Below are 14,949 nucleotides of genomic sequence, written 5' to 3' on the forward strand. Positions count from 1 at the left end.
TCCTCGGAACAAACGCTACAGAACAAACGCTATTATCTTATCTCTGTAGCGTTTGTTCCGAGGAAGCTTGAGCAGCGAAAACGGGAAGAAGTTTATTGCAAAATCCTGGCAACAACTTACAACGCTGGAAAGAATAAAATATAATAAGAACAAACCTTATTTATAATACATCCATGAACATGTTTATGTACTGATGTATTGCCGAATGTGTTTAATAGACTAAAGTGTGTTAGTGTGGCTTTGTTGGGCTATATTATAGACTTGCATTGTCTTATAGTAGGAATAGTATTCCAATTATTGATTTATCGTATTATAGTACCCAACACCACTATTGTCTAACAACTATGGGATACACATCAGCTTTTTTGTAATTTTTGTATAATAAATGGGTTTCTTGTTAATCATCTTTCTCCACTAGTGGTTCGAGTAGTTGTGTGCGTTCAGGCACCTTATATATATTAGTCATTTAAAAACTACGGCCTTCTATTTGTTTCTGCCCCCTGCCCAGCCAGCCATTCCGTATCCTGTTTAAGGTTTGCAAAATAATTAACCAGAACAGATCAACAAGCAAAACAAAAACTGTGCTGGGTCCATTGCTCGTGGCTTGTTTGAAGAGACACGCCTAAAACACAAGGACGCTTGCAGCAATTAATTACTCTTCTCCGTTTTTGAAAAAACCTCCCCTTTTTAAAAAGGAAAAAAAAAACAACCCACAAAATATCCGAAATAGAAGTATCCCCTCTTGTACTCTGTTAAGTCTCTTCTGCCGCTTCTGAACTGTTAGGCGGAAGGAACTCCTCCTGGAATTCCACTTTGTCTGGATACAGTTTGATGTAGGTGTCGACCATTAAATCCAAGTCATGTTTAATATCGAGGTTTACGTTCAGCAAGGCAAGGTTACTCGACCTCTGCTCAGTCAATGTGTTCTTTAGGTAGGCCTTCAAGCGTCTCCGGCCGATTTCAAATTTCTCGTTCTCCACCTTCATCACGGGGAGGATGCACAGAACCTTGAGCAAGGCGTACACGTTCGGGAAAAACTTGATGTCGGGCAAATGGAGTGTTTCATAAATGGTCGTAGGGAGTTCGATGTCTTTCCCTCTGTGTTTCCACTTGATTCGCCAGCAGTGAAGTTCCGCAGACAACGTATCTGGGTTGGTGAGGTCGTTTTTGTACATGTCGGCGTGATGCTCCTCAGATGTATTAAATTTGAGCTGCCCCATGACAGAAGGCACCAAAGACAAACACTTCAGTGCTCTCAGGTGTTGCTCTGAGAAGATGTCTTTCAGTTCCTGAATTATGTGCTCCACGGTCGGAATGCTAAGTGCTTCTTTGTAGTAGTTTTCCGGGGTTATTTCAGAGTCCAGGTTGCCTTGCTGGGCTCGACAAAACTTCCCGGGGAGCTTAATGGGCAGGTCCAGCTTGGTGGCCAAGTTGGTGGCTTCCTCAAACCAGAATTCATGGTAAACCTCGATGTTCTCCATCACCTCGTTCAGGGAGTGCAACACGGCCGTTAAGCTGCTGGCCGCAAAGAAGACATCGGACGTTTGACCCTGGAGATTCTTGCCGAAGGCCCGCGTGAAGGAGAGGATGTTCTTGATGATCACAACCGTGACAACGAAGTCAAAATCTGCGAGGGCCGTGGAAAGGATATACGCCTGTCCAGCGATCGTGCTGCTCCACCGGACGGAAGCGTCGTTGATGCCGTCCAAGCACAGCACCAGAGCCTGCATGAGGTCTACTACAATCTCAAAGGTATCATGGCGGCCTGTCCAATGGGAACGGACTATTTCCTTCAGCTCGTTCCCTTTCTCCTCGCTGTTCTGAAAGAGGAGCGAGATGACGTTGTCCAAATCGGCTAGTAACTGGGGGGACTGTTGGAAGAACAAGCAAACTTCCTCTAGCGTCCCAAGTGCGATGGAAATGCCCAACACGGGAATTGATTTGGCTAACCATATGTTCAAGGCACAGGAGGACGAGAGCGTGTATACAGCTTGCGGGTATTTCTCTAAGATCCTTGTAGCCACGGTCTTCATTTTTGAAGCAAACCCACTGGAGACGATGTAGGCTTGGCCCCGGCAATACTCCATATTTAAGCCCCATTTTTCGGTAATAGTCGTATGGAACTTGACAGCTAAGATTTCAGGGTCGGACTCATACGGTAAGAACCCGATGAATTCTTCCCTCAGGTTGTGGGACTCGTCAACAAATCGCACCAGTACCGGCAAGTGTTCCTCGCTGGCCAGGTCCACCACCTCATCCGTGACAATGGAGAAAAAGTGAGAGTCCCTGACTTCCCTGAGTGTTTCTTCCCGCACACAACTTTCACAGATTTCCAGCATTTGCTTCTGCTGGGCTTTTGAGCAATAGGCCAAGTTCACGGCCGTGGTCTCAAAGCGCTTCCTCAAAACCTCATCACCAGAATTTATCCTGAACTCCAAGAGAGCTTGGAAATTGTCTGGAGTGAAGATGCCTTCAGGGAGCTCGTCGGCGTTGTGACCATCCAAAGGGATGTTTTGTCTCCCCATCAGGATTAAAATTTCAAATAAGGATTTAAGGTAATCTTTGTTCTCCCGCTCCTCTTGCGTTAAAGGGACGTCATCTTCTACAGGTTCATCAGCTCCTTCGTCAGAGGCCGGGTTCTGGATGTCATTGTCAACAGATTCTTGATTCGTCTTTTCCTGTTCAAAAGCTTCATCAACTAGGAGAGGAGATATTTAATTATTATTATTATTATTTATTTATATAGCACCATCAGTGTACATGGTGCTGTATTAAATGTATTTTTAATGCAGAAATGCAAGCGATATCAACTCGCCAGCTTTAAATTACCAAAACTGCCAAACATTTCAACAACTGACACATTAACACATAACTAGAGATAGGTACGCATTTTGTTTCTTTTTTAATAAGAACTTAATGAAGTTCACAAACTTCATCATAAATGCAACAGAAAGAACTTCACAGTAAAAACATTCAAATGGGGGGAGAAAGCGAAACTGAGTTTCGTCTACCCCTATGTGTAACAATACTTAACATTTGCAAGCGTAATTCTCAATTAAGAGCACAGAGATGTCCGGTGGCTTAAGCAAATGAACATGCAAAAGGATGTCTTGGACAGGTCACAGAAATAAACTGCTCTGAACCAGCCCAAAATCATTTGATCATAGAATCATAGAATAGCAGAGTTGGAAGGGGCCTACAAGGCCATCGAGTCCAACCCCCTGCTCAATGCAGGAATCCACCCTAAAGCAACCCTGACAGATGCTTGTCCAGCTGCCTCTTGAAGGCCTCTAGTGTGGGAGAGCCCACCACCTCCCTAGGTAACTGATTCCATTGTCGTACTGCTCTAACAGTCAGGAAGTTTTTCCTGATGTCCAGCTGGAATCTGGCTTCCTGTAACTTGAGCCCATTACTCTGTGTCCTGCACTCTGGGAGGATCGAGAAGAGATCCTGGCCCTCCTCTGTGTGACAACCTTTCAAGTATTTGAAGAGTGCTATCATGTCTCCCCTCAATCTTCTCTTCTCCAGGCTAAACATGCCCAGTTCTTTCAGTCTCTTTTCATAGGGCTTTGTTTCCAGACCCCTGATCATCCTGATGCATTTGGACTCTGCACTGTAGGAACTTAAGGGACTGAAGCTTAGTGGTAGAGCCCCTGCGTTGTATGCAAAAGATTCCTGGTTCAATCCCCGGCTTCTCCAGGTAGGGGTAAGAAGGAATCGTGCCTGGAATTTTGGAGCAAAGCTGCTAGACAGCACGGACAATACTAGGCTAGATATAAAAAAAAAACTTTCAACCAAACTTGTACAACACTCAACGTTTTGGATCGGGAGATCCTTCTGGATATTGATCAGTTTGACTGCTGATGGAGACAGAATGAACACGACTGCAGTTTTGTAAAGAATATCCAGAAGCTTTTAAATTTATAATTACTTCAAAAAGTAATTTATTTTGTTGTACAGCTCCTGACAAAGGATCTCTGGATCTGAAACGTTGAGCGTTGTACAAGTCTGGTTGAAAGTTTTTTTGAACATTTTTATATTTCCACATTTCGGATAAAAATAAAGAAATTCCTTTTGACATTTCTTCGCACCAGAGCTTGTAGCCCCTTTTACTTATAGCCTTTTTGTGGTGCTTTCCCCCTCTTTTTCCTCAACTTATTCAGTATACAGCAGCTTCCTATATTCCTATGTAAGTGACAATAAAAGCTCATGCCACAAGATTCCCTGTTAAAAGCAACGTAACTTTTTAAAATGTTGTGAACCACTGAGAGGTTTTATTATATTCAGCGGGATATAAATGTTACAAATAAATAAATAAATAAAATAACTTGTTTCCCCCCATAAATGCCTAATTACAAGTTTGACCAAACATCAGGGACACGTTGGAAAAATATGCAATGGACTCAAATACATTTGGATTTCTATGAATCTGACCTGCATATTCAGGGCACTCGGCTTTTTCCAAGTTGCACAAACTTGTGGACTGTTTGGTACTTTTGGGGGGGGGGGATTTGTGAATGTTTGGGCACGTGGAACAAAATTCTCATGCATTCCTAAATAATCCAATTCTGTCAATGAGTGTGCAACCATCTGGTGAGCCCATCCTGGTGATGTCACAGGATCACAGAATAGTAGAGTTGGAAGGGGCCTATAAGGCCATCCAGTCCAACCCTCTGCTCAATGCAGGAATCCAACTTAAAGCATTCCTAACAGATGGCTGCCCAGCTGCTTCTTGGAGGCCTCTAGTGTGGGAGAGCCCACCATTTCCCTAGGTCATTGGTTCCATTGTCGTACTGCTCTAACAGTCAGGAAGATTTTCCTGATGTCCAGCTGGAATCTGGCTTCCTTTACTTGAGCCCGTTATTCCGTGTCCTGCACTCTGGGAGGATCGAGAAGAGATCCTGGCCCTCCTCTGTGTGACAACCTCTTAAGTATTTGAAGAGTGCTATCATGTCTCCCCTCCATCTTCTCTTCTCCAGGCTAAACAGGCCCAGTTCTTTCAGTCTCTCTTCATAGGGCTTTGTTTCCAGACCCCTGATCATCCTGGTCGCCCTCCTCTGAACACGCTCCAGCTTGTCTGTGTCCTTCTTGAATTGTGGAGCCCAGAACTGGACGCAATACTTTAGATGAGGCCTAACCAGGGCTGAATAGAGAGGAATCTGGTTTCCTGTAACTTGAGCCCATTATTCCGTGTCCTGCACTCTGGAAGGATCGAGAAGATATTCTGGCACTTCTCTGTGTCCTTGAGTGCTCTCATGTCTCCCCTCAGTCTTCTCTTCTCCAGGCTAAACCGGCCCAGTTCTTTCAGTCTCTCCTCATAGGGCTTTGTTTCCAGACCCCTGATCATCCTCGCTGCCCTCCTCTGAACCCCCCCTCCAGCTTGAAGTGTGGTGCCTAGACCTGGACGCAGTATTCAAGATGAGGCCTAACCAATGCCGAACAGAGGGGAACCAGCGCCTCACGCGATCTGGAAGCCTCACTCCACTCTGTGGTTGTTTGGAGCAGAGCATCTAAACTACTGGTGCCCGCTCTATGGAATTATCTTCCCTCTGAAATCAGACGCGCACTGACAATTCTTAATTCTACATCTATTTCTGCAAGCCTTCCTGCTGTACTTTAGTCTATCAGGTATTTTCCTCTTATGGAGACGTAGAGACAGTTTATTTAGCCTATGCACTCGTTTTATATTTTTAGGATTTGTGTACACCACTTGGAAATTTGTAGATGTACGTGGCTTATAAATACTCGTAAATAAACAGTTAAATGAAGCTAAGTGGATGAGCCTGTCACTCACCCCTAGTAGCTCATTTGAATGCCATTTTATTAATAAAACAAATAAATGGAAATGAAGAGTATACCCCACAGGGGTTTTGAAAGGATAAAGAAAATGTAAATCTCCTTGAGTTTTGTAAGAAGTGTAAGACAACAGTGTAATAATAAATCCGGTTTACCTTAGAAAGAACCACGTGCTTGCAAACAGATGTAACCTCTGAGAACACGAACCAGGGAGCCTGGGCTGGCAGTATACACTCAGGGGAAACCCAATTTCCCCTGTCTTAAGGTGTGAAATGGCCTTGAATTAATAATGTTCAAAGAAACATCTTTGGTGTATATAGTCTTAAAAGCAAAGTATATGAAAGCTTTGGGCTTCTTCTCAAAACAAGCAACTCTCCCACTGACACAGGCTGAACGAGGCAAGACTGTGGCTGAACAGTGCCTAGCATGTGGGGTCCATAATCCAGGTGTAACCAAGGCCTTTGATAGCATTCAATAAAAGTATTTATTGGGGCCGTGAAGGTGCTGGACCACTGCCTGGAGGCTGTAATGGGCTGGATGAGGGCCAATAAACTGAAGCTGAATCCTGGTAAGACGGAAGCTCTGTGGATTGGTGGTTCCCAAGTCCGAGAAATGGGTAAGGGACCTGTTCTGGATGGGGTGGCGCTCCCTCTGAAGGAGCAGGTGCGTAGCTTGGGAGTACTCCTAGACCCATCCTTGTCACTGGAGGCCCAGGTGGACTCCATGGCACGGAGTACTTGGGGTCAGCTTTGGCTGATCTGCCAGCTACGGCCTTTCCTGCACAGGGACAACGTAGCCACAGTAGTGCATGCACTGGTAACTTCCCAATTAGACTACTGCAATGCACTCTATGTGGGGCTGCCCTTGAAGACGGCAGAAGAAGAAGGACCGAGGGGACAGGAGCAGGCCGAGGAAACATCGGGGCCTGCTCCAGTTGGACTCCCCTCCTTCGGGAGCAGGACAATCCCACCAGCCCTTTTCCCAGTCCACTTAATTTCTCTCTCTTTACCTCTTCCCTCCTGAACTCCGTTTCCTTGTGTGTCATGTCTTTATTAGACTGTAAGCCTGAGGGCAGGGACTGTCTTTTTTGCTAGGTGTAAGCCGCTCCGAGAGCCTTTTTTGGCTGAGGAGCGGGGTATAAATATGATAAATAAATAAATAAATAATAAGACAACTCGGAAGTTGCAGCTAGTGCAAAATGCAGCAGCTAGACGGCTGGCGGGTACATCTTACAGAGACCAAATAACACTGGTCTTAAAGGAATTGCACTGGCTGTCTCTACGCTTCCGGTCGGAATTCAAGGTGTTGGTAATGACGTTTAAAGCCCTAAACGGCTTGGGACCTCGATACTTGAGGGAGTGCCTCTCCTTATATATGCCTGCCCGAGACTTGAGATCAGTTGGAGGAGCCCTCCTCTGCGTCCCACCAGCACAACACATTTGCTATGAAGGGACAAGGGAGAGGCGCCAACGCTGATTTTATTCCAGTGCCAAGTGAAAACATGGCTTTTAAACAAAGCTTTTAATGGCTGAATTCACTAGGCACCTTGTTTTAACTGTTTTAATAGTTTTACTGTTTTTAAATTATATATTGTTTTAACTTGGCTTATGGTTTAATTTGTTTTTAGCCGTGTATATTTACTGTTTTATACTGTATGTTTTTATCTGTACGCCGCCCTGAGATCTTATTGATATAGAGCAGGATATAAATGTTTTTAAATAAATAAATAAATAAATAAATTTATCTGGTACATTCGTGTTTCCTCCAGGGAGGAAGCAGCTTCAGGAAGAAGCCACGAGACACATTCCCCACGACAGGAGAGCCATCTTTTAAGGTACCAAAACTTCAACAGACTGATCACTTACTCTTTTGCTGCTTCAGTGTCCTTATTTCTTCTTCACTCTGGGGAAAGAAAAACAAAGTTGTTTTACAACCCATCCTAGAAGTTTGCCTCCAAAAACAAGACAACATAAATAGAAATGTACTATCTATCTATCTATCTATCTATCTATCTATAAAACCCAAGTCTTTGAATCCAGGAAGATTAAACATTCAAAGCAACGATATTGTCTTTCGCTAAGCAGCTCAGGGAGAAGACACAAAGGACGCGTTCCCACGTCGCAATAAGCCACACTGAAAAAATAAGCCACAGTGGGTGGGTTGTTCGCTCGCTAACCTACGTTACAGAGGACCGTGCGCTCTGTGGCTTGCCATGGCTTGCTAGTCCCTCAATCCGCCAACCCTCGTCTGACATCCGTCCCAGAGGACTTCACGGCACAACTCCATGCCAAGAGCCTTTGCGGGGACAGCTAGTGACGATGCGGCCAAGGCTTTCCTGCCATCGGGGCGCTCAGTATGCCTTAGCGTGTTTTCTTTTGTAAGCTTTCGCCAGCTGTAGATTTGCTGGAGTCAGTGGAAGTATTTTTTCCCTCCTGCTGTTTTTACTGACACTTCTGTCCCCACCTCTGGCTGTTCTTTTCTCTCCGCTCACTTGACGGAAAGCGGCAATCCTTCACCCTCCCTACGCCATCTCCGGGTGCTGCGTTTGGTGCCCCCTGCTCCACAATCAGCAATCACTCACCATCCTCCTCTACTTACCTTAGTGGGTGAATTTTACTGTCAAGCATCACCCCCGCTCCCCAGTGTTATTATTTGTTATTTATTTATTACATTTCTATACCGCCCAATAGCCGGAGCTCTCTGGGCGGTTCACAAAAATTAAAAACATTCAAAGTATAAAACAACAGGGGGGGCGGAGCTGGCCGCCTGAGCAATGGCGGGTTTCTTCTGAGGCTCTAAGCGGCGTTGGCCGGAAAAAGCAATTATCTCTCTTCTAATGGGCATAAATCTTTGAGCAAACGACAGAAAATGATTATAAAAGTCACAGGAGCTAGAAAAGTGGAGAGATTTGAAGAAGGGAGGTGAGATGATTGATGTTTAATACAATGTCTGTGTAAACGGCAACATTATCAAAACCGAAAGTAAAGAGCAAACACTGACGCAGTTTAAAAAGAAGGAATTTATGCTTGCTGGACATTGATTTGTGTTATAACCTTTCATTCTTATCTCACATGGGAACGATTGAAATGCTGGCTTTGTAAGGTGAAAGTTGTTGATTGGATTTATTGGCGTGGCGAGAAGGGGGGGAGAGAAGGTGGAAGAAGCTGCATTCGGCATTCGGTGAGGGAGATGTGGGAAGCTGAGAGGCTGTGAATGATTAAACTGATCCCCTCTAGTGAATGCTGTTGTGAACTGGATATTCCCCCCCCCCTCGTGAAGAAGGAAAAAGTGTTTGATATATAACAGAGAAGCCAGCATAAGTTGCTAAGGAAGTGAGTTATACTCTAAGATTTATGCCCTACCCAGAAGAGTCCCATGCCTAACGTTAAAAGAAAGATCAAAAGTTGGGAAAAGCTTAATATACAAAAAAATAAAAAAAATAAATAAGAAACCTTCAAATCATAAAAAAAGGAACTTTCAAATCATAATTTGGCATACCTCTCCCTCCTGGAAAGGACAGCCCCTGGAGTTGAGCAAGAGGAGGAAGATAAAGACCCAGTCCCTTTGGATACAATACCAAATAAAGAAAAAAATATGACTGAAGGAGGAGAAAGTGGTAGCAACCCTCCCTCGTTGATGGAGATCAGGGCTATTATAGCTGAAAATAACATTGTTATATTTTTAAAAAATGGATCAGCATATGAGTGAATTTAGACATCAATTGTGTATTTAGCGGATAAAACGGCGGAAAATTCGGATAAGATCAAAAAGATAGAGGCTAAAGCGGATTTGGACCAGAAGAAATAAGAGGCTTTTGAGAAATCAACTAATATACAATTTAAAGAATGGGTACTGTGATCGATTGCCTTGGAAGATTAATCTAGTAGATCTATTTTTTGAATAAAGCAGCTAAAGGAGTCGCAGGGAGAAGATCTTAGAGAAATCATCGTGAACTGGTTCAAGGAGCTGATGCCTGATATATCAATAGACGGATTGGATCCGGATCGAGTCCATCGTGTGGGGGGGCAAAACCACAAAGGGGCTAGAGACATTTTGGTGAAATTTGGTAATTATTATAAAAAAGAGCAAATTATGAAAGAATTGAGATTTAAGAATCAGATATAATATAAAGACAAAACAGTGCAAATTTTTAATGATTTTTCTCAACACACATTAAATTGGAGACGAAGTCTTAAACTAATAACGGAAATATTAGTGAAGAATAAAATTCCTTATGTATGGGGTTACTCGGTTTCCCTTTTTTTTTTTTTTTTTTTTTTTTAAGATCTACATATGGGAGGAGGGAATACAGAGTAACCTCATTGGGTCAAGGTAAAGAATTGCTGAAGAGGCTGGGTCTGGATGGAGAAACAAATGGGGCTGGAGTGGGTGGGGGAGGGAATGAAGCTGGGACATCTGGAGAGTAAGAGAATTGTTAACTATGTTTGGAGATAATTGCAAATAGAAATGCCAATAAAGAGACCTGCCGGCCAGGCGCAGCACTGCCTCCCCCCCCCCCTTTAAAGTAGATGGCTGGAGTATTAGACTCACGGGGATATGGGGGGGGGATTAGAGTGGGGGGGTGGGGAGGGGGGGAAGGTAGGAGAGGAGGGATTGGGGTAGGAGGGTGGGGGGTTTATGTATGGGGTTTGTGTTTTTATGTAAGCAAGTTTGAATTGCTGAGCACAAGGGATCGGAAGAGGATTCAAAAGGGTGATTATGGATAAAAAGATAAAGGTATCAACACTCAATGTTAAAGGTTTGGGGGCAGTCGTGAAAAGGAAGAGAATAGAACAAATGTTTAATAAAGAGGGATCAGATATTATAATGGTTCAAGAGACACACCAAGGCTCCGAGAATTCGAATATGATAAAATTAAAGTGGTTAGCCTATTATGAAAAGTCATTAGGGACATCGAAAAAAAATGGAGTGGCCACTTTGATTTAAAAAAAAAGTGGGTTTATATTAGAAGAAGTAAAAAAGGATGATAAGGGTAGATATCTCATGTTAAAAGGTAAAATTGAGGGAAAGGTATATACTTTGATTAATGTTTATGCCCCAAATGAGAGGCATAGAGAGTTTTTTATAAAGTTATTTAAAGAAATAGAAGAATTTAAGGAGGGGTATGCTATATTAGCTGGGGATTTTAATATGGTTATGGATAATAAATGGGACAGGTCAAATCCCACTAATGCTGAAAAGAGGAATAATATGACTATATTGAATAAATTAGTAAAAGAAAATGATTATTTAGATTCGTGGCGTTTACTTAACGGGAATAGGCCTGGATTTTCATATTTCTCCCCAGTACATCATACATACTCCAGGATAGATTATATATTTATTTCAAAAGATTTTGCAACGAGGATTTGTAAAATGGAAATGGGGGTAATAAAAGTAACTGATCATGCCTTGTTAAGTTTAGAATTTACAGTTAAGAAAGATTATAAAGAGGCATATAGATGGAAACTGAACACAAGGATATTGAAATATAATAAAGTAGTAGAGAAAATTCGGAACGAATTGTCGGAGTCATGGGAAATTAATGAAAAAGGAGGAACAGCTGGATCAGTCATTTGGGACACCATGAAGGCTGTAGTAAGAGGAATCTGTATTAGAGAAACATGTAGTTTAAAAAGACAACAACGTGTAGAGCAGGAAAAGTTAGAGATAGAAATTAAAAACTTGGAGGAAAGTTATTGGCGAGTTAAAGATAAATATAAATTAGTGGAAATACAAGCTAAGAAGAAACAATTAGAAAATTTAAATATAGAGGAGGTTCAAAAGAATTTAATGTATATGAAAAGGGAATACTTTGAAAACAGTAATAAGAACTCGAGGTTGCTTGCCAAGCTCACACAAAAAGAAAAAGGGAGGAATGGGATAGAAACGTTGAAAGATAGCCGAGGGAATTATTGTTATGCAATGAAAACTAAATTAAAAAATTTTCAGGAATTTTATCAGGAATTGTATAAGGTTAAAGACATTCAACAAGAAAAGGTGGAGGAGTATATTGGAAGGTTTATAAAGAAGGGAATAAAATTAGAATATAAGGAGTTAATGGAGTCAGTAATAAGTCAAAGAGAAGTTGAAGAGGTTATTGATAAGTTAAAAGTTGGTAAATCACCGGGAGCAGATGGTTTGGGTCCGGAATATTATAAGGTCTTCAAAGATTATTTAGCTCCAAAATTAATGGAACTTTATAATAGGATATTATCAGGAGAGAAGATACCTGAATCATGGGAACATTCAGTGATAATTCTGATCCCAAAACCAGATAAAGATTTGACTAATCCCAACTCTTATAGACCTATTTCGTTAATAAATCAGGATGCAAAAATTTTCACATCTATTATGGCCAAACGGCTAAATAAATTTTTATCAGAATACATAGGAGTAGATCAATGTGGGTTTGTGGTAGGAAGGCATATGCATAATTTAGTGGGAAGAGTTTTAAATGTAATAAATGTAATAAAAAAAGAAAATATTAAGGCAGGTATTATGGCATTGGATATTTTTAAAGCTTTTGATTGTGTGAGCTGGCAGGCACTAAAGAGTATTATAGATAAATTGGGATTTGGAAATAAATTTAAAAATGTAATAGAACAGCTATATTCCCAAAATACGGCGGTAGTGGTGGTAAATGACGGATTTACTGGAAAGATACGACTAGCCAGAGGAACTAGACAAGGATGTCCGCTCTCGCCGGTCCTGTTTGTAATGGTTATGGAAGTTTTGGCGAAGGCACTAAGGGAGGACGAAGAGTTAGAAGGAATTGGAGAGGTAAGGGAAATAAAGTTAAACATGTTTGCGGATGATACTTTATTGACCATTAAGAATCCATTAAGAAAATTAGAAAGAATTAAATATCATCTGAGGGAATTTGAGGAAATTACAGGGTTAAAAATAAATTGGTCTAAATCAGAGATGATGTTGTTTAACTATACCAAGAAGGAAGAAAAGGATTGGGAATTTAAGGGAATGGAATTGAAAGTTAAGAACGAGATTAAATATTTGGGAATTAAAATTACAAAAAATTTAGAGAATCTAGAAAGGGAAAATTTAACGAGGTTAAAGAAGGAGGTACTAGAGAAACTGGAGAAATATAAAAGATTAAACTTATCTTGGTTTGGGAGAATAGCTTTGATAAAAATGAAGATATTAGCTAAAATTAATTTTGTATTTAGGATGTTACCTATAAAAATATCAGAAACCGAGATAAAAAGTTGGCAAAATATAATTAATAAATATTGTAATGGAGGAAAGAAAGCAAGAGTGAATAAAAATAACTGGTACCTAAGCCAAAAAAAGGGGGGAATGGGTCTCCCAAACATAAAATTATATTATGTAGCAAATAGATTAAGACATGTTGTAGAAGCAATTATGGGAGTAGGAGATTTACATTGGATGGAAGAAAAAACCATAAGTAAGGTAGAGATGAACTTGGAGAATGTTTTTTTTAAAGACGGAGGAAGAAAGTGGGTTGGAAGTATAGATAACCCACTTCTGAGGATGCAATGGGAAATTTGGAGTAAATTTAAAGGGAAGCTGCTTCTGAGCAACTCTCCCCTAGCACCGATAATAATGTTAAAGAATTTCCCAGAGGATCTAAAGGGTAGATTATGTAAAATATTAAAAGAGAAAAATAAAATAAAATTAAAGGATTGGGTAAGAGATATTAAAACAAGAGAGGATATGGAAAATTTGTTAAAGGAGAAGAAGCTATCGTGGCTAGAGTATGGTCAATTAGATCAATGGAATAAAAAGTGGATTAAAGATAATAGAATGTGCAGAAAGATGACGAGGTTTGAAGAATTAGTAGGAAGTAAGGAGGAAGGAAAAGGAGGTAGTATAGTTTTAAAAGGATTAATGAGTGAAATATATAAAATATTGTTAGAGACGGAGTTTAGAGAGAATACAGAGAAAATGGTTTGGGAATCAGATTTGAAGATACAAATAGGGCGACAGAGCTGGGAGGGACTATGGAAACAAAGAGTGTTGAGAAGTTTATCAGTAAGAATAAAGGAGAATTATTTTAAAATTTTATGGAGGTGGTACCTAACCCCGGTTAGATTGAATAAGATAAGTGATCAACATTCAGCAAATTGTTGGAGAGGTTGTGGGGAAAAAGGAACGTATTTACATATGTGGTGGCAATGCAAATATGTACAAAGATTATGGAAGATGGTGTTTTCAGAAATTGAAGAAATAGTGGGAATGAAAATAGAACAAACACCAAAAATAGCATTGCTGTCACTATTTGAAGATATAAAGTGTGGAAAAGGAACTATAGAGCTGATATCGAGTTTGTTGGTTGCAGCACGATTGATGGTAGCTAGGAACTGGAAGATTCAAGGGGAATATTCTATTGAGGAATGGTATAAAGAAGTATGGGACATAGCCATTAATGATAAACTGACATGTAATATTAAGTGGAGAAAAGGCGTAACTAAAATAAATGAGTTCGAAGGAATCTGGAAACAGTTCCTAGTGTTTGTGTTTACTAAGGGAAGTGGGAAACCACCAGCAGAAGAAACGATTAGATTTTGGACTCAAGAATGATCCCGAGGTGGGGGGTGCACTTTTATGTTAAGAACGAAGATGTTGTAGTGTGATAAGGTATATGTAATAGTTTTTGATATTTGTACTCAACAATTATTCAATATGTATGTAGCAGATGTTTGAAGTTTTTTTTTTCTTCTATTGTGTTGTTTTAGTTATTAATAATAATAAAAAAGTATAAAACAACAGTATAAAACCATAATATAAAATACAATATAAAAGCTCAACCAGATAAAAACAGCAGCAATGCAAAATTACAAATTTAAAACACCAAGTTAAAATTTATTGATAGACTGTTAAAATGCTGGGAGAATAAAAAGGTCTTCACCTGGAGTCTAAAAGAATATAATGTAGCTGCCAAGCGAACCTCCTTAGGGAGCTCATTCCACAGCCGGGGTGCCACAGCAGAGAAGGCCCTCCTCTTGGTAGCCACCTGCCTCACTTCCTTTGGCAGGGGCTTGCGGAGAAGGACCCCTGAGGATGACCTTAGGGTCCGGGCAGGTACATATGGGAGGAGGCGTTCCTTCAGATAACCTGGTCCCAAGCCATTTAGGGCTTTAAATGGTAATACTAGCACTTTGAATCGGGCCC

At 41.0% G+C, this 14,949-nt stretch overlaps 1 protein-coding gene across 1 annotated transcript in view; it reads right to left on the reverse strand.

The window, feature by feature from the left end:
- Window positions 1–405: 405 nt before the first annotated feature.
- THAP12 (THAP domain containing 12) overlaps window positions 406–14,949 on the reverse strand; it is a 34,179-nt gene continuing 19,635 nt past the window's right edge. Inside the window, exons 4-5 of the mRNA XM_063127235.1 lie at window positions 7,662–7,698; window positions 406–2,698 (exon numbers count right to left, since the gene is read on the reverse strand). Coding sequence (XP_062983305.1) covers window positions 753–2,698; window positions 7,662–7,698 — 1,983 coding nt within the window. The 3' untranslated portion in view covers window positions 406–752. The remainder of the gene's footprint in view (window positions 2,699–7,661; window positions 7,699–14,949) is intronic.

This window comes from Elgaria multicarinata, chromosome 5 (assembly GCF_023053635.1).
Source record: "Elgaria multicarinata webbii isolate HBS135686 ecotype San Diego chromosome 5, rElgMul1.1.pri, whole genome shotgun sequence".
In the NCBI taxonomy this organism is placed as follows: Eukaryota; Metazoa; Chordata; class Lepidosauria; order Squamata; family Anguidae; genus Elgaria; species Elgaria multicarinata.